A 24,467-nucleotide genomic window follows, 5' to 3' on the forward strand; every position below is an offset into this window, starting at 1 on the left:
GCATCACGCACGCTTATCTGTATGGAAAGTGACGCCAGAGCTCCCTGAGTGAAGTCTCGCGGAGTAAAAACACCGGCCATTTTTCTCCATTTATAGCACGACACTTTGTGCTGGGGGTAGTGTAACCGAGAGTGTTGCGATTTCACTTTGATAAGCCTACAAGTTTTGGCAAGTTTAATTTTGGTATTTAAGCATCCAAACTTCTAACAAACCGACCACAAACAATGTTTGTGTTGACCGCTGCAAAGTTTGTTCGCTGACATCCCTGTCCGGATAGATGCTTGTCTAAACTGTCGCACAAATGGAAATGGTGCCTAGCGAGGAGAACCAGTTCGTACCCAAAGAGGTGAGGTTATTATGGACCGTGTCCAGGTCGGAGAGTCAGCCTCTCTGGGCATTAGCTGTCACCTTTACAGACCATGCACATTAATGATGCAAAACTTTCTGCAGCACTTTTGAAGTTTGCGATCTTACCCCGTCTTTAATTGACTATCTCTGAGCTGCTAACAGTTAGCCAAATATGACTTGGACGGCCTATCATGACATGGCTAACTAACGCATCTGCTAACGTTAGTTAGCGGCTACTTTCGATGCATTTCAGACGGAGAACATTTTAGGTAGCAAAAGCGTTATCATAATTACCATTTAACTGTTTAGACTCGAGACATGGCTTTATGGTCACTAAAATACCCAACCTTTTCCATTGTTGCTAATGACATTATGTTGTCCCGTCAAACGAAGGCATTTGTCAACATCAGTTAGCTTACTAGCATAACATTAGCTTGTGGGATTTAGCTAGCAAGCGCTGTTAGCTTCTTAAATCTGATCAGTGGCAACAACTCCGGCTAATCTAGATGTTTTTGAAGTTCCCCAACCAATTGCAAATGGCAAGCAGTGCTGAAACCCCGTCGACCCCAAACAATAGTTTTACAGATATATATTTCAAACCCTTCTTGGAATCATTTACAGGTTGTTTTTAAGTAAAACTTCTACTTTGAATGTAAACGTCAGTGCTAGCAAGACAAATTGACAAGCTAACGCTAATGTTAGCGGAATTGACTAGCTACGCTACTGATAGATGTGTTTAACAACATTAGCGTTTATCTCAGAATAAATTGATCGTTCTTTGTTTATTTTTTAACATCGTCGATAACCTCTTTTATTGCTGAAGATAAGTTACTTAGAATTTTTATGTTTCTAGTTTGGAGCTCAGTTAACGTGCAAAGTCTTAATGTTAACATTAGCAGTGCCTTCTTATTCAAACAGGAATAAAATGAATAGTCTCTTTGATCAACGGCAGTGACGGTAGTCAGATTTGATTACTGATATGTTAGCTCACATGTTAACAGGATGGGTTAAGGTAAACATCATATACCGTACTGCTAACATAGCAGTCATATCCATTTAATGCGTTACACCATTATTTTTAAGGGTGTGTTTTTACTTTGTTTCTTTTATATTGGGCTCAGAGCAATTTGTCAGGCGTCCATTTAACATTAGGACCCTATTTGATAAGCGAGCCTACAGCCTATTTTCTCGCATAGTAATGATACACCTTTTGGAGTAAAGTCAAGTCTTTTGACAATAAGGTTGACTGTAGCTTTTCAGTAAGAAATAGTATTTCTTCAGTAAGAAATACTGTAACCATTATTATTAATAATGGTTAATAATGTAACCATTATTTCTTTGCCGTTATACCTCCTTGGTGCCTGAGCAATGTACGATGGAGCAGGGTTTCTGCTTATCCATGTACCCTGGGCTTTTGTACTGTGAAGGCGGTTTACTTCCTACTGATGTATAACGTCATGGTTACTTGTGCTGGGAACAGGTGAGATTCCAGATTAAAAACCAACAAGTATGAAATTACCAACCACTGGCTGATCAAATCTCAGGAAAATAGTGTCACCATTCCTGGAAGATCCTTGGATCTTTGTGAAAGGATAGGTTTTAGAATTTTTTTTAATGAGTCTTCTTTTTCCAACTATGTTTTAAACATTAATTTAATCAAACATTTGCTTTTCTAGACCATTATGTACTGTGATATTGATGAGGCTGTCAACTTGTACAGTTGGTATTTTTTTCTTGCTTTCTATCCTGATTTCAAATTGGCTAAAGTTTATTAGCCGATTTGCTAGCTCATCTCCAGTCTTGTTGGCCAAAGTGCTTAAAGTGCTCACACATTTAATACTAAACTGCCGTGCAGTGCTTTTCATCACTTACTGCTGCTTTGTCTGCAGCTGCTGTGTTCTTTTAGTCTGTATTATGCGTTTAATCTTCATAGTTTTCAAATATTATAGTTCTATCTTCCTTCATTAGTGAATCGATAACCAGCTTTGTGCATTTTGGATCTAAAGAGTATTTTGCATCTAAAACTTGCATCCTGACCATAAAAATATTAAGATATATTTGAGATGTATGTTGGCCTGTTGTGGTGAAGGTAATGTAAACTGCAGCTGGCATTGAGAATAGGTGGAAGTTGAGGTGGGATATCCTGGGATAAAGGAAGTCAGAGGGAACTCTATTTATATGTTGTTTCGAGTTAAATAAAACACGAGTGAGGAGAAAAGGCTAATTAACCACCTCTTTCATGTAATGACACTCACATGCAGCTCTACGTCAACTGTGGTAAATGTTAAGTGAATGGCTTGGGGTATTTAATAGTTCTGCTGTGTAGACTTATAACAAAAAGCACTGTCCCAATGATCCCTTTGCCGATACAATAAACAGTGGGTATAATACTTGCATTTAAATGATGAAGGTTGACAACCAAGCCCTTTTCTTGTCTTTTTTTTCCTTTTTTTTTTTTTTTTTTTTTTTGGTGCAGTTCTCAAATATGATTTAGAAATTGGCAGTTGACATAGCTCTCCAATAACAGTTGAACCAAAAAAAATCACTGTAGTCTAACTTCATGGTTACTTGTTAAAGTTTACTAGAAATGTGGATTTAAATTCATTTCACTTTGTTTATTTCATTGAAGACTTTATATTTTATTTAAGTAACCTTCATTTGTAGTTACTGAATTAGTTCATAGGTACTGATTTCCTCATTTTTCAAATGTCTAATTTTTGTGTCTTTAAAATATTTCTGTAATATGCTGCCTGTGTTATGCTGTACCTGTAGCTTCATGTGATTATATCCATGGTAAAAATAACCTTTAATCTCATAATACACTTGTGTGTTGTCAGCTGCAGCAGCGTCTTTGTAGGCGCTGGCAGTCACATTTTGCTAAGATCACACATACAAAAAGGCTGCAAAAAGTGCAATTATTTGAATATATATTATTATTATTGTTGCATTTGTAGGTTTTTAGAAAACGGCTCAATTGTTTTCCAACCAAATGACATGTTTTACAACTTAATTTACTTGTTCTATGTGTTTTAAGTTGTTCTTCACCCTCAACTATCTCCACATATTATCAGGGTGTATTTTGGAGTTGCAGACAAAGTATTTTTGATGAAATGAAGAGGATTTCTCAGGTGTGTTTGATATAGGAGAGTGTGTACACAATCGAGCATGGTGGTAAATGGATGCATGAAGCAGTAGCCATGATGACTATTATACTAGAACAAAGCTCGACGCATGTTGTTAAACTAGAAACCAGCTTAAACAAGTACCACCTTTTTCAATAATCAAAGAGAAAGGGAATTAAATAATGATTAGCAGACAAATAATTTATTAGCATGGTGCACATTTACAGGAAAACTAAATAATTTCGTGTTGCATTTTAATCATAAATTGGTGTCACTTTTATCTACTGGTAAATGCTTTTTCTGAAATATAATTTAGTGCATTCGCTTTGTGGTGTTTTAATATCTAAACAATATCTGGTAATAGAAATGAAAACTTTGTCATTTTGGGCGGGGTGGTACTTGCCAGCTTTTACTGTTTAAAATGTAACAGTTACAGTCTGCACTCCCAGTTAACGTATCTGAAACTTTAAGGGGTTTATATGTTATTTTAACCTAGTTGTTTTATTTCATTTGATACTTAACAGGTAAGTAAGCTAAACTAAAACACTTTGGCATTACTCTTCAGTGCCTAGACCTTTTCTTGCTTGGTGAGTGACCTTTTCTGCTAGATTTTGCTGCTCAAGTTCTTAAGAAAGGTTGGCTTTTAGTCTGCAGGTGATTTGTCCCTGACTGGGAACACTACATACCAGACCAGTCACAAAGCAAACTATGAGGAGTGTTTAGTTGAAATGACTCAATGCTTCTTGAAACTCCTGTTCCACCTGACTATTTTTGTTTTTGTTTTTTGCTTTAAAATTAAGCATGAGTGAGCGATTGCATGGCATGTTGTTGAAGCAGATTGTGGAGTATGTAGGAGAAATCTGACAAGTGGTTGTTCTGTCCACCGGAATCAACCAACTGCCCACCTTATCCAGTCATGTGTTGGGAGGTTTAGTGTAGAAAAAAATCAGCCAGTCATGTGTCGTAAACACTTTTTGAAAAGAGGTTTCAGTAAAGCGGTTTCAGTATCGAGCCCTGATAAACCACAATTGCAAAAAAGAGAACAAGAGCTACTTTTGCAAGTCTGTTATACTTGAAGTCAAATTACTGCATGTCTACCACATCAGTTTTGTTGTTTTGTTATCTTGTTATAGATTTTTTTTTTTCAAAACTTTAATTTTGAAGAAGAAAGCAAGTAAGTAATTCTGTTGGAAGTATTTAATATAAAAACTGAGAAACTCAGAGCTTTTAACAGACTAATATTCCAACGGTGGTTAGTTTAATTGCTTTTAGTTTAGGTTTGAAACATGTTTTATACCGATTGTAATAATAACCTGTATAACTCAAAGCACCAGTGTTAAAGTGGCCTTTAAGATACAGAAAAAATCTATTTTTACATTTTAAATATCTTCTTCTTTTCCTAATATATGCCCGATAATTATATTATTAATTTGATATGATTTAGTGAATCCATTATACTTTGGTAGAAAGGTGAGTTGGACTCAATACACTACATGGTGATCCAGGTGTGGTGAAAATATGGGAATGGAAATCCTTTGAAAATCCACAGCAGGGTACTTTGTGTTTTAAAAAAAAAAAAAAAAAAAATTAATATTGTGCATGAAATTACAACCAACAAAACCAAAACCGAGCATTAACTGGCATGTTATTAATGACCTTTGTAGCACAGCTTTAACGTTTTTTGTGTTGTTTTTTCTTTTTTAAATGTTTAGCTCTTCATTGGAAAACAAACAAGTCAGAAAATAATGTTTATATCTTTTTCTTTATTTATTTGCAGATCCAAAATGCAGCCGAGGAGCCCAGAGCGCTGTGTATAATTCAGGACATCACCAGCGCGAAGACGGTGAACGAACGGCTGACTCTCAACCTGCCTGCTTCCACCACCCTCTCCAAACTTTATGAAGATGTCGCTCACAAAGCAGGATACGTAAATGGCACTTTTGGACTTGCATGGGGAAATACACAAGACATGGTTAGTAATTCATCAGTTTAGCTTTGTTTTGCTATGGAGAGTAACGTGGGTTTAGCATCAGCAGACATTAGCAGATGTGTCTGGAAAAAGCAGAAATAAAAGTAAATGCAGGATTAAGGTGCTGTGTTCGGAACTAGTGTATAACATTGAATATTTACTCATTCATGTTTATCGTGTTTATCTTGGGTAAAACTGTGTAGCAGGCAAGCTACCATAGTTTGTGGTCTCTGGATATCTATGGTACCCTGGTGCATACGTCGCTACAGGAAGATGTTTAGCTCAAACTTGCAGTGGTAGTTGGGTTGATTGACATTCTCACCATAAATGAGCCTCCCTGGATGGAGTTCATTCGAAATCAGACCAGGAACCACCTCCTTCTGACGGTCACTTCTTCTCCATTGAGTACGATTATTGTGCTCGCATCTGCACCAACTAACTACATCAAAAGGGAAAATGAACCAGAGATCAGTTTAAACAGACCAAACAAAATTAGTTTCACTCCTCTCATTAACTTTTACTGTTGCACCTGATTTTCAGTCAGTGACACACACAAAAAATCAGTTTGGGTAATTGTAGGTATCCCACAGTGCTTCTCTACTGTTTGGGTACAATGACAGAGTTAAAACAAAAGAGGTAAAATATGAGTCAATAAGAAATTATAGTAAGACTTATTTGTCTTACTTATCATTTGTCACTTGACTAAAAACAGCTTTAATGAAACAAGTAAAAAAAAAAAAAAAAAAAGGCAGTGGTGCAACATGCAGAAAACTGGCAGTTTGTTGGGTAAAAACACTTTTATATCATGGTTTATTGTGACAGTTTTCTTTTTCTTTTTTTTTTCTTTCAACCTCTGTTGCCCTCCAGTTGGCCAAAAAGAAAATATCGGCAGCAGCTTTAAAGTGACTTGAGTGTAGCTTGACTAATTCTGGTGAACGTTGATGTGATTCATAATAATGGCTCCCAATCTTTGTTTATAGTTTATTCTCACGCATGTTTCATTTGAGACACAATGTAGCTCTTTTACCTTCTTTATTGCTAGGACAGTACCACGACATCAGCTAATAATAGATTTTTGTACCCTGTCATTACATGTAAATTTACATTTTACAACTGCTACAAAATGCAAACAAGTAAAAATACTGTTGCTAAAACTGACTTTCCTAATATGTTTAATTAGTGATGAGTTTTGTACTGTTGGATCTGTGTGTACACATTATTCCCTTTTCTTAAATGAGCCCATGCTAATCCTGTTGCTGACCCAGGCCAAAGCCCAGGTGCTGCCTGTTGTTATCTCACTGAGTAGGTCAGTGGATTAAGCCACTGCTTGTTCCCACTGCAGCACTTTGCTTGCTCATCCTCAGCTTGGCCCGGAGAAACCTAGGTAGCGTTGTTCACATGTTGGCTGCAGAGGCTTTCCTTGTTAACAACAATACATGGAATTAGCTGAAAATGAATTCAGTAGGACTTTAACTCTTCCGGTGAGTTCATCCACTTTATAGTTTGTAAACAGCTAGCCTGCAGCCATCTGCTTTGACCGTTCAAACCAGATGGCTGCTAGCCCGTAGAGTGGTTCTACTGAAGTTTTCTTGGTGCTAAAAGGAAGGTTTTCTGCTCCACTGTTTACGCAAAGGGGGTAGTTTGTTTGGTCTTTATAATATTGTAAGGTCTTTTTATGTATAGTAGACTGAGTTGACTTAAGTTGACATTTTGCTTAAACTAAATATCGAATAAAAAAGATTGCATGTGTTTACTGCTGTCCAGGCATTGTTGACCTCTGTGAAACTTGTCTGTTCATATTGTGTTTATTTGCTTTCTCTAGGCACCGCTTGACCATAGCAGTGAGATGTCCCTCTCAGAGTCTGGGTTTGAACCTGGTGGTAAGAGGAATTTCCTCCAGCTTACAGATAAAGATGGAGAGCAGCCCCAGATTGCATCTGTGAGTGTTTAAGAATAAATTAAGATAATGATTCATAATTTATTAAATAATCTTTAAAAAGAAATCTATAATTATTTCCCTACAGAATCTACTAACACGCTAAACACTCTAACTGGAAACGAATAGTTATGTCTGTAACTTCTGTTCCCTGAAGGAGAGGAACGAGGTACAACACATAAGTATGGGATATCACGCCCTCGCGTGTCCTGGCTGAAGAAACCTTTATTCACGCCTTTAAGGCAGATGACGTGTAATGACACACGCACGGCCCCGCCTGCACATATAGCCGCTGTCATCACAGTCATCCCTCAGTTCGATAGCTGCTCTTCACCGAGCCAAACTGCTCAGTGGGGCCACCTTGTGGCATGATCTTGGGAAAATAGGCAGCATTTGGACGCAATACGACCTTGTGGCCATCAGGAGAGAACTGTATGCAGGAGGGATGCACAGACAGCGCATGAAGGTCACCCACTCGCTTTGCCAAAGCAAGAAGTAATTCAGTCTTATATGAAAGAAATTTCATATCCACAGACTGAATGGGTTCAAACGGGGGGCTACAAAGGGCCTCCAGCACCAAAGACAAGTCCCAAGCAGGGACACTGGACTTAAGCACGGGCCTCAGCCGGCGAGGCTGCACCTAGTGTCACCCCGTTAAAGCCAATATGACAAGCAGATATAGCGGCTAAATAAACCTTAATTGTCGAAAATGAAAGGCCCTTATCCAGCAGCTCCTGCAGGAATGTCAAAACATCCACAATAGAGCACTGAAATGGAAGCGTGTGGCAGTCCTGGTACCATTGCTCGAAGGCTCGCCATTTGTAAGCGTACAAGCCTCTAGTACATGAATCCCTAGCGCTCTGAATTGTCGCTATCACACTAGGTGGCAAACCCTTAGCAATCAAGTTTAACCTCTCAGCAGGTAAGCATGAAGGCGCCACAGGTCTGGGCGCGGATGAAACACTTTTCCTCCCGCCTGAGAGAGGAGATCCCTGCGGAGAGGAAGCTGCCAAAGACTCGCTGCTAGCAGGCTGATTATCTCTGCATACCACGACCTTGTGGGCCACCAAGGGGCCACTAGAATCAGAGAGAGGGAATGCCGACGCACTCTCTCTAGAACATGAGATATCATTTCCACTGGGGGGAAATGCATACAGGAGCACGTCTGGCCATTGGTGCGCAGCTTCAACAGGGGAAGAGAGCGTGTTCCTCCCTGCCTCTTTATGTAAGATACCACTGTTGAATTGTCCGTCCTGACTAAGACATGCTGGCCCTCCAGGACTGGACGGAAATGCTTTAGAGCTAAGAACACTGCTAACAGCTCTAAGTGGTTGATGTGCAGCTGGCGCTGGGCTGCGGACCAGATCCCTCTCACTGATGCACACTCGCACAGCGCTCCCCACCCTCTTAGGGAAGCATCTGTGGACACCTTGCGAAACAGCATGGGCTCCCTCAAGGACGGAGAGCTAGCATGCAGGACGGAGAGCTAGCATGCAAGACGGAGGTGACGCGATGCACACAAACGGTGAGAGAGAGTCCAGCGTTGAAACGCTCTCATTTTTAACAGTCCAAGTGGCACTACGGCGATCATAGATGCCATCATGCCCAACAAGCTTAATATCGTCTGGAAACGCAGTCTGTGTCCCAGCTGAAACTGAGCGAGGCAGCGATGAAACGCGGCCACTCTGTGCTCCGACAAACGTGCGCGGCTGGAAAGCGAGCATATTTCCAAACCAAGAAAAGTAATCTGCTGACTCTGGATTAGCAAGCTCTTTTAAAAGTTCACAGAGAACCCCAGTGTCTGAATGTGTGACAGAACCAGCGACAGCTATGTCTCCGCCTGCTCTCTGGAGCAAGCTACGAGAGCCCAGTCGTCTAGGTAGGCTAAGATGCGGATGCCTCTCGCTCAGGGGCGCTAGTGCTGCCTCGGCATATTTCGTAAAGGTGCAAGGAGCGAGCGACACCCCGAACGGCAGCACTAGGTATTCGTAGGCTACGCCCTTGAATGCAAACTTCAGAAACTGCCTGTGTTTCGGGTGTATAGCCACATGAAAATAAGCATCTGTTAGATCGATTGTTGCAAACCAATCTCCCGGGCCAACCGCATTCAAGAGCTGTCTGAGTGTTAGCATCTTGAACCTGTACGTTCGTAGATACGTGTTCAAGACTCGCAGGTCGAGGATGGGACGAAGCCCTCCCCCTTTTTTCGGAACAACAAAATAACGGCTGTACCAACCTTTGTCTGTCTCCGAAGCGGGGACCACTCGTATTGCTCTTTTCTGCAATAGCGCCTTTATTTCCTCTCTGAGTATCATGGTGGCTTGACCTGGAACTGCAACCGGTAACCCATGGCAACGGTTCGCAGCACCCACGGAGAGGGGGCGCAAGCGCACCACTGAGGGAAGTGAGCAGCCAGCTGGCTGACCTGCAGCACCGTCGGCGGGGCGTTGTCGCCCCCCAGTGTGTCTGCAGGGGACTGCATCACCTGCCTGACCTGGCTCATTCTGCCTGCAGGCTGAGCATTTGTGATTGTTTGAGAATAAACAACACTCTTTATTGATTGTAACATGGAAACATGTACATTCATACATTTTGTTGGAGGCACCTTTTCTGGGGCACAACAATGAAAAACAGCGGGAACACTCGATGTGGTCACCTGAACATTTAACACACCTGAACAGGGAGTTACCTGAGGCATTTTGTGTGCAGGGGTTTTGTGCTTGGGAGACAGTGTTAGGAAAGTGCAGCGCCTTCTGGGGCTGACAACCTGAACAGAACTTAAGCGGCACCTCTTGTGTGGCAACAGAGGGGTAAAAGCAGCGTCTCCCTGCTGCTGGACCCCTTCTCCACTCGAACAGAGTGGGGACGGGACAGATAAGCAGCCAGAGATGACTCCATAGGGGGTGGGTTAGCTAAGCCAGCCCCCTTGGCGCCGTCCAATTCCATGTACTGTCCATAGCCAGGCACAGTGACGTTGGTAGACAGAGGTTTGTCCCATGATGCTGTTAGCTTGCAGAGAAAGTCTGGGAACATGGGAAGGCAGTTTTTGGCCGTTGCGGGCTCCAGTGGGAGGAAAAAACCCGCGAACCGCGACGGCTTCTGAGCTGGCGGAGGAGAGGGCCAGTCCACCTGCAGCTTCTCAGCAGCACGGCAAAACAGGGAGAAAAGAGAGGTGTCATCGTGGCCGACCGGTGCGGCAGCGGCGACACATTGGGCCGACAATGCGCTCTCCTGCTCATCGTCCGACAAACCATGGATGTCCAGGCTGATGTCCAGCACGTCATCGTCTTCCTGGGGAGCGCTGGCGGGCTTCAACCCAGGCTGAAGCCCGTCATCGCTCCTGCATGGTTCCGGCTCGTCATCAGCTAACCCGTCAACGTATTCCATGTGGTCAGCCCAGCTAATTGCGGGGACATCGACCGGAAAATCCTCGTCTTCGGACTCGGAAAGGAGAGGGTCATGCCGTGCGACAGCTGAGCGTCCCAGCACTTTTTCCACAAACGTCACCTGTCTTTCCAGGGTTGAGCGCCGGAGCTGGCGGCAAAGTGCACAGGCTTCGGGCTCCGTCCACACTAGGAGAGCGCTGACGATCCCAAGGTAGACAGGGCAGGCATTGTGCTGGTCGCTATCGTGCAAAGAGAAACCGCATCCCTGAGGACAGGGGCGCACAGAAGATTTCTGCTTTGCTCGCTAGGTTTGGAGTCCATTCCAAAACGCAAAGCGAAACACTGCACAGGAAAAACTTGAAATTAGCGCTCCGCGGGCAGCCTACACACCAACTGCGCGGCGGAGGCTAACACCAACAGGGGCAGTTAAGCTAAGTTCAAGTCGGCAGACAACGGAGCTAACTAGCAGCAGCTAGCTAGCCCAACTCAGCAGAGGTGTTCTCAGCGAGGTGAAGAGCGTAAGAACTGAGGGATGACTGTGATGACAGCGGCTATATGTGCAGGCGGGGCCGCGCGCGTGTCATCACACGTCATCTGCCTTCAAGGCGTGAATAAAGGTTTCTTCAGCCAGGACACGCGAGGGCGCGATATCCCATACTTACCGAGTGAATCGACTGAAAGGGAACGAAAGATGTTATTACAAGGCATGTTTGTGTTTGTAGGATGAGTCAGGAACAGCAGATAGCAGTGGACTAGATGACAGTTCCCAGGAACGATTTATTGGACCCCTACTGAGAGATGGGACTCCTGGCTGCAGTGGTGACTACAGCAGTCCATCTTACTCTTACTCGTCCATCCTTAGCAAGTCTGAGACGGGTGAGGTTTGGTTACATGTTGAATATGTGACACCTTTCCTTTTATACATCTCCAACCGATCACTTACTACTTGTCTCTTGCTGCCTTTACAGGTTATGTGGGCTTGGTCAACCAAGCGATGACTTGCTATTTGAACAGTCTGCTGCAAACATTGTTCATGACCCCAGAGTTTAGGAATGCACTCTACAAGTAAGAAATCATGGTTATGGATCACTTTGTGAAAATTCTCTTGTCACATATAATAGATTTAGATTTCTCAAATATCTGCTGTTCGACTTCAGTTGGGAGTTTGAGGAGCAAGAGGAGGATCCTGTCACCAGTATTCCCTACCAGCTGCAAAGACTGTTTGTTCTGTTGCAAACTAGTAAGAAACGGGCAATTGAGACTACTGATGTGACGCGAAGCTTTGGCTGGGACAGCAGTGAGGGTGAGCTTATGTACTTGCCTGTGAGTAGGCTCACATGGCTGGTTTGCATGTTCATGGAGGACAAGACCATGTGCCTCTGTCTGTACACTTAATTATACTTTTTCTTTCTTTGTGCTTTTGCTTTTAGCTTGGCAACAACATGACGTCCAGGAGCTGTGCAGGGTCATGTTCGATGCCCTGGAGCAGAAGTGGAAGCAAACAGAGCAGGTAGGAGAAAACAAGTAGTTTTCTCAGACTATTAACAACAACAACAAAAAAAAAAATCTGCATCCAGGCTCAGGCTCCCCCCAGAATGGGAACAAAAGGCCTACTGTGGAAAAAGTGAAATGTGCCAGTAAGCCCTGGGGTTAGCTTTTTCTTATCTCGGGAATAGGCTATAAACGGCAAACACTTAGACCAGTGTACGAATGCGCAGCCATGTGGTCTGTAAACGCAAGCATAAGTACACGTGAATGCTATTTAAAAAAATTAAATTAAAAAAAAATCTCATACCACAAGGGATTTTTACTTGTAGTTTTCAGCCATAGAAAGTAAACTGATGACAGGATATATAAACTATACATTTTTTCTTTCAAGCTCCAGTTTTCTTCTTCTACTAATCTTTAGTTTATATATTCATAAATATCTGGAAACAGTTAAGTTTTCCCCCAGTCTACATGTGCCATGTGAACCATAAGTGATGATTGCATTAAATTCCATTTTGGCATCCTAACACGGTTATTATACTTAACTAAAACTAAACTAAAAACTAGGAATTGGCTTGTAAACACATTTTAATTAAAAGAAAGTACCTGCAAAATTAACGAAAATGTATTTAAAAGATACACAAAATGGTTAAGTCTCAGTTTGGACAGCTGGAAAAAAGTAGAATGCCCAAGGTGGGTGGTTGGAGGGAAATTGCTGCCCCCAGTGGAGAAGTGCCTTGGGATCTCATTCATGAATGAGGGGAGACGGATTGGTGTGGTGATGATTTGGAGGCTGTACCGATATGTTGTGGAGAAGAGAGCTGAGAATGACAGAGAAGCTGTCAATTTACTGGTAGATCTGCGATCTTACTCTCACCTGTAGAGTGAGGAACTCGAAATAGAAATGCTTCTCCTTCATCAAAAGGAGCTAATTGAGGTGGTTTGGACATCAGACTGGGAATACCTCCTGGGTACCTCCTAGGTGAGGTGTTTAGGGTAATTCCTACCAGGAGGCCACGCTGGAGAGATTGCATCTCTTTGCTGGCTTGGGGATGCTTTTTTTTTCTCCCTGGATGAGTTGAAAGAGATGCCTGAAAAGACGGAAGTCGGGCCACCTTTGCTTACAGTGTCGAATCCAAGAAGATGATAAATGGAGGATGGATGGATGGATGGATTAGTTTGAATAAATTTGTTAACACAGCAAAATGAGGCTATGGTGCAGTTTATAGAGACTGGGATGTCCATGTGACTCTTTATCAGAATGTGCAATTTAAGAAGTATAGAACAGGAAAAGACTGAAACTAATAAAAAAAACTAACATTTAATGTTTTGGGGCAATAAATAAAATAATTAAACAAATGAAAATGAACAAATTCTCTCAGGAAACCAAACTAATGAAAAAATGCAAAACTATCTTGGTCCATATTTATTGATCTCAGTAGAAAAGACTTATATTAAATATACAACACAAGTGTTTTTACCGTTTCTAAATGGTTTGATTGATTCTTGATTCAATAATGGGACAAAACCATCATGACCAGAATTAATACCTAATGACTTTTATAAATAATGACATACATTTTTTTTGTTCCAGAGCAAAGTTTTTAATCAAATAAAAATCATTCCTGCAGCTCTTGGGTTCATTCTTTCTTTACTTTAGGTTTCTGTTACTCTCTGTTTTGAGTATTTTTTTTTTCTTTCTCTAACTGATAAGTTGAGGGCTTGTTGTGCAGTGTTAACAGTTACGCTGGTTCGTCCAGTGTCTGCCATTTCAGCTGTCTGGAGAAAGCTACAGATGGCAACTGACTAAAAAGAAATACTCTCCTTGGCCTGTTGTTGTCTGTTGTGTTTTATTATCCTGAGAAACTTTCATATGCAGTTGCCGACGGAGTTGTATGGTAAAGGAAGGTTTATGGGAAACAAATCTAAACACAAGTAGAATTATTCTGTATCCCACTACATTTTGCTGTCAGCACTTGCTTCTCCAGAAGTAGAGAGAAATTGTCTCACAGCTAATGTTGCAAATTGGTAGCAGACCATTTTGTATCCTGAGTTGATTTTTCTTTAAAGTAAAATGTGGCAGAGAAACCTGACTGTTCTCTCCCTATCTTCAGGCTGACCTGATCAACCAGTTGTACCAGGGAAAGCTGAAGGATTATGTCCGTTGTCTGGAGTGTGGCTATGAGAGCTGGAGGATTGATACTTACCTGGACATCCCTCTTGTGATCAGACCCTTTGGAGCCAGCCAAGCCTATGGCAGTGTGGTGTGTTTCTCACCCTTTGTTCTTCTAAGCATATACTTTATCACAGCAGCACTTAACATTTATTAACTCTTTGCAATTCAGTGTTGCTTAAAGGTTACTTTAAATTCAGTACTTGGTACAGTTTCAAACTATTTGATATTAAATTGTTATTCTAAATTGATTTGATTTACATGATATGATTTTTTTTTATTTTTTATTTATTTATTTATTTATTTTTTGATGCCACAGGAGGAAGCATTACAGGCATTCATACAACCAGAAACACTCGATGGGCCCAACCAGTATTTCTGTGAACGCTGTAAAAAGAAATGTGATGCCCGTAAGGTAAGTATACTAAAAATGTAACATGGAAGTCATGATTAGAGAGTACAGTGTTTTGCTAATGTCTCTTCTCATTTTCTGACATCGCACGCAGGGGCTGAGATTTCTGCACTTTCCTTACCTGCTGACATTACAGTTGAAAAGGTTTGATTTCGACTACACCACTATGCATCGCATAAAACTTAATGACCGCATGACCTTCCCAGAGGAACTTGACATGAGTCCATTTATTGATGTGGAAGATGAGGTGAGAGCACCATTGAATTTACCTGCCTCTGTCATTGTCATTACTGATTTGGATTCATCCTATGGGATGCCTTTTAATCAATTTTGGAATTCATTTTCTCCTTTATGACTGCTAAAGGAGGAAGCAAAGCAGAACCAGTGACGCTCCCTCTGCATCACCTTAGGATTATGGGTTTTGTGTTATCATGTGGTGCCTTCATTGTAGGGCTGTATGTTTTTCCCAAACAGTGCAACCTTAGTTTCATCAGTCCACAAAAACATTTTTCCAAGTGTTGAGGGTCAAGGTGCCCTGTGTGTAATCTTGTGCTGTGTCCTGCCATGACAGGCTTCAGTCAGCCATAAACCATGGTTTGTGTATGTTGACCAACTGAGATGTTAACCAGCTTGCTGGTTTCTTAATGTCCTACATTTCTACGCTGGATTAGTTCTTTTCTAATTGATCTTTTGAATTCACCTTTAACTCTGGTGTTGTTTTTCAAATTGCCTACTCTGTAGAAGTCCCCTCAGACCGAGAGCTGCACTGACAGCGGAGCAGAGAATGAAGGCAGTTGCCACAGCGACCAGATGAGCAACGATTTTTCCACCGATGATTGTGTGGATGAGGGCATCTGCTTGGACAGCACCAGCAGCACAGAGAGGGTGTTGAAGCCAAAGGTGATCATCCTCACTTAGATGGATTTGGTGTGCTTGGTTTGTACGTGAGAATGTATCTGACAACAGATTAAAAGGAAGTACCTGATTTGCCAACGGTGTAGTGATAAGAGGGATTGTTATTCTGCAAGTGTCAGCGAAAAATGTTATACTTCTCTGTTCTTGTTAAATATATAAATTCGTCTTTTATTTACAGTGTTCTAAAGATGTGTGATTATTCTCTATTTTTGCTTTAAAGTGGCAAAATATGGGAACGTGTGTATCTCTAAAAATATAGTATGTCGACAGTGAAATCTGCAACACAATTATTTGTTTTAACTGAACAGTGTTCCCCTATTTCTTCTCAGAGTTTGCTGACCTTTGAGCTGTTTTCTGTTATGGTCCATTCTGGGAGCGCTGCGGGCGGGCACTATTATGCCTGTATCAAGTCCTTCAGTGATGGCCAGTGGTACAGTTTCAACGATCAGCACGTTAGCAAGGTCAGTCTCTGCTCTTGAGTGACACGTTTTGGCTTCCTACTGAAAGTAAATGTCAGGCAGTGCTTGCCATTTCTATATACTAGACCAAAAAAAAAACTGCCAACTGCAACTGCCATTTAAAATGCTGCTTATTGTCATTGTGGTAACCTCTGTTGAATAGTTTTTTTTTGTTTCATTGTGTTCATTTTTGTCAAACAGATCACCCAGGATGATATCAGGAAAACATATGGGGGATCCTCAGGGAGCAGAGGCTATTTCTCCGGTGCCTTTGCAAGGTCAGTTGTGTTCCACAGCAGTCACAGGCCTTGAGACCAGTTGGCAACCCCCAGTTGGCCCCAGGGAAAAAATGTCTATTTCTTGGCTAGGTGGTGAGTGATTGCTGGAGGCTCGTGCTGTACCAAAAACCTCCATGTCATTGCTTTGGTCGATCATATTGTGCAGAAAGCAATCTTGAGGTGATTTTCAAGCAGCACCGTGTATCTCCATGCGATTTGTTTCACCTTGTGGCTGGCAGCAGCCACTTTCCGACTGGTCAGGGAATGCACGTTTTTTCCAGGAGTCGCTGACTTTGTGATAGAGGACTCCCTCACATCAAATGCTTCCAATACACTGACTTTGGAAAACGAATGGTGTTTATCTTGTTATTCACATCTGTTTCTAAATGTGAAACCTTTTATTTTCCCCCCGTTTGTGTTTGTAATTTTGTTTTTATTGAAGTAATAGTTTTCTCCTTCCTCTTACCTTCCCAACAGCTCTACAAACGCATATATGCTGATTTATAGACTGAAAGATCCTTCAAGGAATGCAAGTAAGAAATTCATTCAATTAAGTCTTGCTAAGGAGAATGTAAAAATTAGAGCAAGAATGACAGTTTTTCCACATTTCTGAATTAAAAACTCCCAAACTGTAAAAGTCACAGGTTTTCATCTTTTCGTCGTAACCTAGTGAATGTGTTTGGCCTTTTGTTAACTTGTTTTTTTGTAAGGAAAGTGTTTAAATAAAACAATTTCACTTGTCTTCTGATACCTACTACACGTAAGAAGATCCTTTACACAAGTTTCCACTGTGCCCTATCTGCCATCCATCTGAACTAAACTTGTCCAGGCTTTTGCCTGTATTTGCAACTTATTTTTAAAGCTTTGTGTTGCACCAGTTGCAAAGGAACCAGCTTGCCCTCTTGCCTTTGTCTTGTGGTCATAATTTTCCCATTTTTCATACTCTGATACATACCCTGAGCTCTGTAGTTTTCCTCATGCCACTGGATTTAATGTGTAATCTCTGAATTGTCTGCAGAGTTTTTAGCCGTGGAGGACTTCCCAGACCACATAAAGCGTTTGGTTCAAAAGGAGAAAGAGTCTGAAGAGCAAGAAAAGAGACAGAGGGAGATTGAACGCAACACTTGCAAGGTGCTGGGCTGTTTGCCTAATTTATAAGGATAATTTAATACCCTGTCTCTCTCTTTTTTTCTTTTTTTTTTTTGGTAGTCTTATGCTCTTTACTTTTTAGATCAAGCTCTTCTGCATGCATCCTGTGAAGATGATGATGGAGAGCAAGTTGGAAGTGCACAAAGACAAAACTCTCAGAGAAGCAACAGAAATGGCCTACAAGGTTTGTTAGATTTGTTTCAGTTACTTTTGGAGGAATCTTGAAAGACATTTGGTGCATTCAATTTTCTTTCTTCCATTAACTTTGCAACACAGCATTACTGTGATTATAGCAAAAGAAAAGAAACTCACTTTAGAGTTTGGATTTCAAAACTTGCTGCTAATTTCTTTAATGGGTGTTCTGTATGTCAGATGATGGAGCTTGAGGGAGTTGTCCCTCTGGACTGCTGTCGCTTGGTAAAATATGATGAGTTCCATGAGTACCTGGAGCGCTCTTATGAAGGAGAGGAGGACACACCAATGGGCCTCCTCCTTGGAGGAGTCAAGTCTTCATACATGTTTGACTTGCTTCTAGAAACCCGCAGGCCAGATCAAGTGTTCCAGCCTTACAAACCTGGAGGTCGGTAATCTTCTACTGTTGACTGCTTGTTGTACATAGTGCTGTTTTCAGGATGATAAAAGCTGAGTTGCCAGAGTCTGAACAGACAAACTGTGATGATCAGAAACAAATACACACCGGTGACAGGTGTAAGTGTGTGTATCAAGCAACTTAGTTGCTGTTTATCTGCGTGGGTGTGTTTATGATTCTTCTTTTGTTCACAGAGGTGATGGTGAAGGTTCATGTTGTTAATCTGAAGAGCGAGACCATCGCGTCTCCCGTCAGCGTTCGGGCGTACTTGAACCAGACGATCACTGAATTCAAACAGCTTATTGCACAGGTTTCTTACTCTTAGCCTCTTCACAGTGTTTTCTTTTAACCATTTACCCAGGAAACTGTCAAATATAGTGGTGTCTGTTATATTAATGTAAGCCTGTTTTTGTGTGCATTTCTTTCCAGGCTACAGGGCTTTCTGCAGAGACCATGCGTGTGGTTCTGGAGCGCTGCTATAATGACCTCCGGCTTCTCTATGTCCCAAACAAGACACTGAAGGCTGAGGGATTCTTCAGGAGCAACAAGGTCTCTTGTTTTCTTCTAACTTTGACAGTTGTTCTGTCTTGTGCGTTATTGTGTTTCAGTCTTGTTTTAAATTTCACAAAGTCTTATTATATATGTTATTATTACATGAAATTTGCTAATTTGTTTGTTGGCCATTGTTTTTCACCAGGTTTTCGTTGAGAGCTCTGAGTTGACCGATCATCAGGTTCCTTTCACTGACTCGCTCTTGTGGAAACTGTTGGATCGGCACGGGAATACGATCCGGCTGTTAGTCTTACTACCAGAGCAGTCTCCTGGTACCTTGGCAAACAGAACTCTTTTCCAAAAAGTAGGAAGTGACTCTGATGTGCTCTCTGAGGGGGCAAAGGGTAACAGGAAATCTGTAGAGGCTATCCTGGAGGAGAGCACAGAAAAGTTAAAGAATCTGTCTCTGCAGCAGCAGCAGGGCTCCAGCACCAGTGACAGCCAGAAAAGCTCTGACGCCAGCGACTTTGAACATATCGAATCCCCAACCCAAGAGGCGGACTCAAACTCTTCTCTCTGCGTGGCTGCAGACAACAGAGAGTTAGAGAATCGGATCAGGGCCACGTCTGCGGGTAGCGGCGGCGCCTCCTCTGACCCTGAGAACCACTTTGCCTGTGAGGAGCGGTCGGACTCAGAAGTGAACAATGACCGCAGCACCAGCTCGGTGGACAGTGACATCCTGAGCTCCAGTCACAGCAGTGACACGCTGTGTAACGCAGACAGCGGCCCAATCCAGCTGGCCAATGGCCTGGACTCGCACAGCATCACGAGTAGCCGGCGCTCCAAAGCCCACGAGGGCAAAAAAGAGACCTGGGACACTGCAGAGGAAGACTCTGGAACTGACAGCGAATATGACGACAATGGAAAGAGCAAGGCAGAGGCCCAGTACCTGTACTTCAGAGCAGAGCCTTGTTCTCAGGATGATGCCTCGTGGAATTCACAAAAATGTACAAACTTTTATTATGCATTTAAAAGCAGTTGTCATCCATAGCTAGTATATTTATGTTTTAATTACATTTAAAATCAGGTACGGGCAATTACTTCCATTCAAGGGGGAGGATTGCAAACATTCTTTACCTGTTTTGCATCCTTGACGTATATCTTTTTTTTTTTTTTTTTTTTTTTTTTTTAAAAAGGAAAGAAAAGGTACATTGATGTTTCTTGTGATCTACATCAGGTTTGGTGGTTCATGTGGACAAGAGAATAACATTAGCAGCATTTAAGCTGAACTTGGAGCCCTACGTCGGCGTCACCTCGACCCAGTTCAAGGTGTTTAGGGTGTATGCCAACAACCAGGAGTTTGAGAGTGTACGGCTCAACGAGACACTCTCATCGTTCTCTGACGATAATAAGGTCAGTTTAAACGTATTACTTTGATTAAAGTCGTTTGCTTGAGAGTAAGGAAATATCTCAACAAAGACTGTGCCACTATCCATAGATAACCATTCGACTAGGCAGAGCCCTTAAAAAGGGTGAATACAGAGTGAAAGTGTATCAACTACTAGTCAATGAACCAGAGGTAAGAACTGACAGACTTTTCTTACTCATACACTGTTGTACAGCTGCACAGCATTATGTTATAAAATATATTAATTGTGGTGTTTTCTCAGCCCTGCAAGTTCCTAGTGGACACGGTGTTTGCCAAGGCTATGACTGTCAGACAGTCTAAAGAGGAGCTGCTTCCTCAGTTAAAAGAGCAGTGTAAACTTGACCTCAGCATTGACAGGTAAGATTCTTTGCTTTGCATAGTTCAGAGGACTGTTGATACAGTTTCCCTTCAGGTAAAATGAACATGTGTACAAAACAGCATGTATCTATCTCTGTGTGGTCAGGGTTCGCCTCAGGAAAAAGACGTGGAAGAATCCGGGCACAGTGTTTTTGGATTACCACGTTTATGAGGAAGACATCAGCATTTCGTCCAACTGGGAGGTTTTCCTTGAAGTCCTTGATGGTAACTTGTGTTTTTCACTTTCTTTTAAACATTGCTTCACTATGCGGTTTTTCTTTGGGTACCTCAACTACCTTATTTTAGTTTTGTTCTGTTCTAATAATATAAACTTTTTCTTTAAAGGTATAGTAAATAATTTCCTTTAAGGTACAGAAAACAAACATTAAATCATCTGTTTCCAGGGGCTCAAAAAACAGATTGTTGAATTGTTAACATGCTGTGAAACGCCACATGGAGACAGATTAATAAATGACGTGTATTTGGTTCTAGAGTGAAGGAAAATTTGTTTTCACTGAAGTTTCATTTAAAGTGCAGTTGATTGATCCACAGCCTCTAATGTTTCTCAGAACCAGAGAAGATGAAATCAATGTCACAGTTGGCCGTTCTGACTCGGAGATGGAGCCCGTCTACAATGAAGCTGGGGCCTTTTCAGGAAGTGATTCTGGAGAGCAGCAGTGTGGAGGAACTCAAGGAGAAGGTTTGTCTGCTGCATGACAAATGTGTTTTACTCATAGCTTGTGTTCAGTGTTTAGCTGAGGGAAACTGTTGTATTCCTGTGTCTAATGTTTTTATTCTGTTGGCAGCTTAGTGAAATCAGTGGTATTCCATTGGAAAACCTGGAGTTTGCAAAGGTAGGTGGATGTAATTACCTGAAACCTGGGACCCGATTTTTCTAATATGTTTGTATTGATGACACTGCTATCTGGTCTCTGCAGGGTAGGGGGACATTTCCTTGTGATATTTCTGTGTTGGAAATCCATCAGGATTTAGACTGGAACCCCAAGGTGTCAACCCTTAATGTGTGGCCTCTTTACATCTGTGATGATGGGGCGGTGGTCTTCTACAGGTAAAAAAAAAACAAACTGGGACAAGTCCACATTCAAGTACAGCGTTTGTGTCTTTGGTATTTTTGTGAAATCATTTCATGAACAGAGAGGACTGTAGTAGAAGTCATAAGTCATGCATTCGCTCGGACTATTAAAAACTCAATATGTTTATGTGAGTTGAATTTTTGGCATCTAATATGAATTAGAGACAACTTTAATATTTGAACACCTAATCTCAATATCTAATATAAAGTACAAATGTACGCAAACTATACACATGGCTTTACAGGTTGGCTTTGACTCAGTAATGAATAAAACATGATATTGTTGCATTAGAAGCATTGTTGTTTTTTAGGTTTTTCCCCTAGCTTTTGACTTCTCATATTTATACATTTAATACCACAAATGAATCAGTAAATGTTTTCAGTCAAGAGGGTCTCAGTTTAGGATTGAAACTTAAATACAATCCCTGGCCACTTCATTAGTTACACCTATTCACGTGCTCGTTTACGCAAATATCTAATCAGCCAATTACATGTAAGCAACTCTGTCATTTTGGCTATGGTAGACACAGTGAAGATAATGGTCTGGTGAAGGTCAAACAGAGAATGGAGAACAGTGATTTAAGCGTGATTTCAATATGATGTGATTGTTGGAGCCAAACAGACTTGTCTGAAACTGATCTGGGATTTATTTGTTTTACAACCATCTCTTTAAGTTTACAAAGGGATGGCCTGAGAAAATTTAAAATATCCAGTTTCTCAAGTTCAAAAATAGCTTGTTGATGCTAAAACTTGTAGGAAGGCAACAATAACTCAAATGACTACATGTTGCAACCAACACCAAGGTAATCATGAGAGCGTGTGAGAAAAATGCAGCATGTCAAATGACACTAGAAGGCTACATGCTCACCAAAACTGAACTTTTGGTGGTGATGCGATGATGTGGGGATATTTTCTTAGCGCATATCATGGCTGACAAATTTGCAGCAGCTTTTTAATGCTATCATATCAGTATTGACCAAAATCTGAGGAATCTTTCAGCACTTTGTAGAATCTACTGCATGAAGAATTAAGGCAGTTAGGAAGGCAAAGTGGGGTGGAAAGTGTACCTAATAAAGTGGCTAGTGAATGTATATTAAGTAATTAATCTTTTTTTTTTTTTTATGTAATTTTCTGCCTATAATGTGGACATAGGTACAGGTAGTTGTATCTGTCTTTGCTGTGATGGTAAAAAAAAATTTTTTAATCACAAATCAATGCAGCTAATAAATGAGACCGCATGAGGTCAGTGCTGACAGGTCTGATTTCCATCACTGACTCTTTAATGACTGAAAAGGCAGTGGTACAAGTGCAGATTTGAGCTTTCTTACTATGTTCTGAACCAATTATGTTGTAATCCAGGCTTTAATTGTAAAACTGTATCTAGTAGTAGAGATATTTTAAAGAAAGCAGCTACTAAGCTTTAAAAAAAAAGACTTCAAGTTTCAGTTCAGTTTACATGTTTTCTTTTTTTTTTTTTTTTTTTCATTCATTCATTATTCCCTTAAAATTTTAAAACATGGCGACATCCATGGAGTTCTTCTAATGATCTTATTATATTAGGAGTATTTGTGACCTCCATCAATGTTTTTGTGCTCTTTTGTCTGCGCAGGGACAGCACAGAAGAACCTCTGGAGTTGTCAGAGGATGAGCGCAACGAGCTAATGAAGAAGGAAAGCAGCCGTCTGCTTAAAACCGGACACCGTGTCAGTTACTCGCCACGCAAAGAGAAGGCCCTCAAGATCTACCTGGACGGCGGCCCTGCAAAGGACCCAGGGCAGGACTGAGGCGTGGAGAAACACTCGTGGGTTATTTGTTTTGCCTGGGTGCTGCAGCAGAGCATCCAGGCTGCGGGACTCTGAATGTCGGGCCCGACAGTGACTTGAAATCGAGCAGCGCTGTGAGGATTATGTGCTCTCACCCTCCACCCTGAGCTCCAGGCTCAGAAACCCTATTGTGCACTATAGTGTATTGTACTGTAAAGATTAAAGGGAAGTACAAAAGCTATTTGGATGCTGTATAGACAAATCAATTAAAAGTGAAAGCTTCAGGGATGGATGCGGAGAGTCTAGGACTGTGAAACCGGTCTGGGAGGCATCCATCCTGACTATTCAAGGCTCCAGTCTACTTTTACATCAGGCTCTTTCACTGTCCTCCCCGTCACTGTGTGTTCATCTCCGTGTTTTGGACAATAGTGTTGATTATGATTCATCCGTGGCCGTCTTGTAAATCCATGTGCTCACACTTTCTGAGCACCACTTTGTTGGAGAAATCAATCTGAATCATCTTACGTTGAACATCTTCCTTTAAATTAAAAAAAAACAAAAAAAAAACGACTTATCCAGCCTTCCTCAGTCTCACCTCTTCTGCCGAGACAAACCTCACTCACTCAGACTGCCTGACAAATTGAGAAACCATTCATTCTCAAGAATTGATGAATTGGAAAAAGCAACAATTAATAAATTGTAAACTAAAGTTGTTTCTCCTCTAATGCTCCTATAATGCCAGAGTAACGTGTTGATATGGGTTGTCTTTACTGCTGCTCTATGTGCTTTATAGGAGCTCTGCCTCTGTCACATCACTTCCACTAGATGTAGTGATACATAGGCTATCAGTCCTTTTTAAAACTTAATATAATAAAACAAAACCAAGTAGACGATGTTAAGAATCTCCTTGTTTTGTTGTTTGTTTGTAAATTATTATTTTGCTTCAGACTTAATCATTTAGAGAGGTCTTGTGAAGCACCAGGCACTCATCTGTTGTCTGCATTAACCTTTAATTTAGAAATTGGATATCTTTATCTGTTTCTTGCACCATGTGAAACTTGCAGTACATGTCTCGTGTCATCCACGTGTGTGTGTGTGTGTGTGGTGTGA

At 41.4% G+C, this 24,467-nt stretch overlaps 1 protein-coding gene across 3 annotated transcripts; it reads left to right on the forward strand.

The window, feature by feature from the left end:
• Nucleotides 1-42: 42 nt before the first annotated feature.
• usp47 (ubiquitin specific peptidase 47) lies at nt 43-24,250 on the forward strand. Of its 3 annotated transcripts, none has more exons than XM_086287688.1 (28): nt 43-346; nt 5,248-5,442; nt 7,262-7,378; nt 11,484-11,637; nt 11,730-11,826; nt 11,919-12,064; nt 12,192-12,271; nt 14,364-14,513; nt 14,742-14,837; nt 14,929-15,081; nt 15,576-15,734; nt 16,079-16,210; nt 16,409-16,485; nt 16,963-17,018; nt 17,504-17,616; nt 17,717-17,818; nt 18,007-18,214; nt 18,418-18,533; nt 18,653-18,772; nt 18,921-19,722; nt 19,953-20,128; nt 20,214-20,294; nt 20,386-20,501; nt 20,608-20,726; nt 21,071-21,201; nt 21,308-21,355; nt 21,440-21,570; nt 23,204-24,250. In XM_086287688.1, exons 1-28 carry the CDS (start codon nt 302-304, stop codon nt 23,376-23,378), a joined length of 4,095 nt encoding a protein of 1,364 aa, XP_086143814.1. In that variant the 5' UTR covers nt 43-301; the 3' UTR covers nt 23,379-24,250. The 3 variants fall into 3 exon arrangements, with proteins under 3 accessions (XP_086143814.1, XP_086143820.1, XP_086143824.1); XM_086287694.1 differs by lacking the exon at nt 43-346 and adding an exon at nt 1,325-1,360; XM_086287698.1 differs by lacking the exons at nt 43-346; nt 5,248-5,442 and adding an exon at nt 6,765-6,920.
• Nucleotides 24,251-24,467: the final 217 nt, after the last annotated feature.

Source organism: Aulonocara sp. 'chitande type north' Nkhata Bay, linkage group LG1 (assembly GCF_057382095.1).
Source record: "Aulonocara sp. 'chitande type north' Nkhata Bay isolate Kocher_YH1m ecotype deep benthic linkage group LG1, A_spYH_male_GT1.1, whole genome shotgun sequence".
NCBI classification, from domain to species: Eukaryota; Metazoa; Chordata; class Actinopteri; order Cichliformes; family Cichlidae; genus Aulonocara; species Aulonocara sp. 'chitande type north' Nkhata Bay.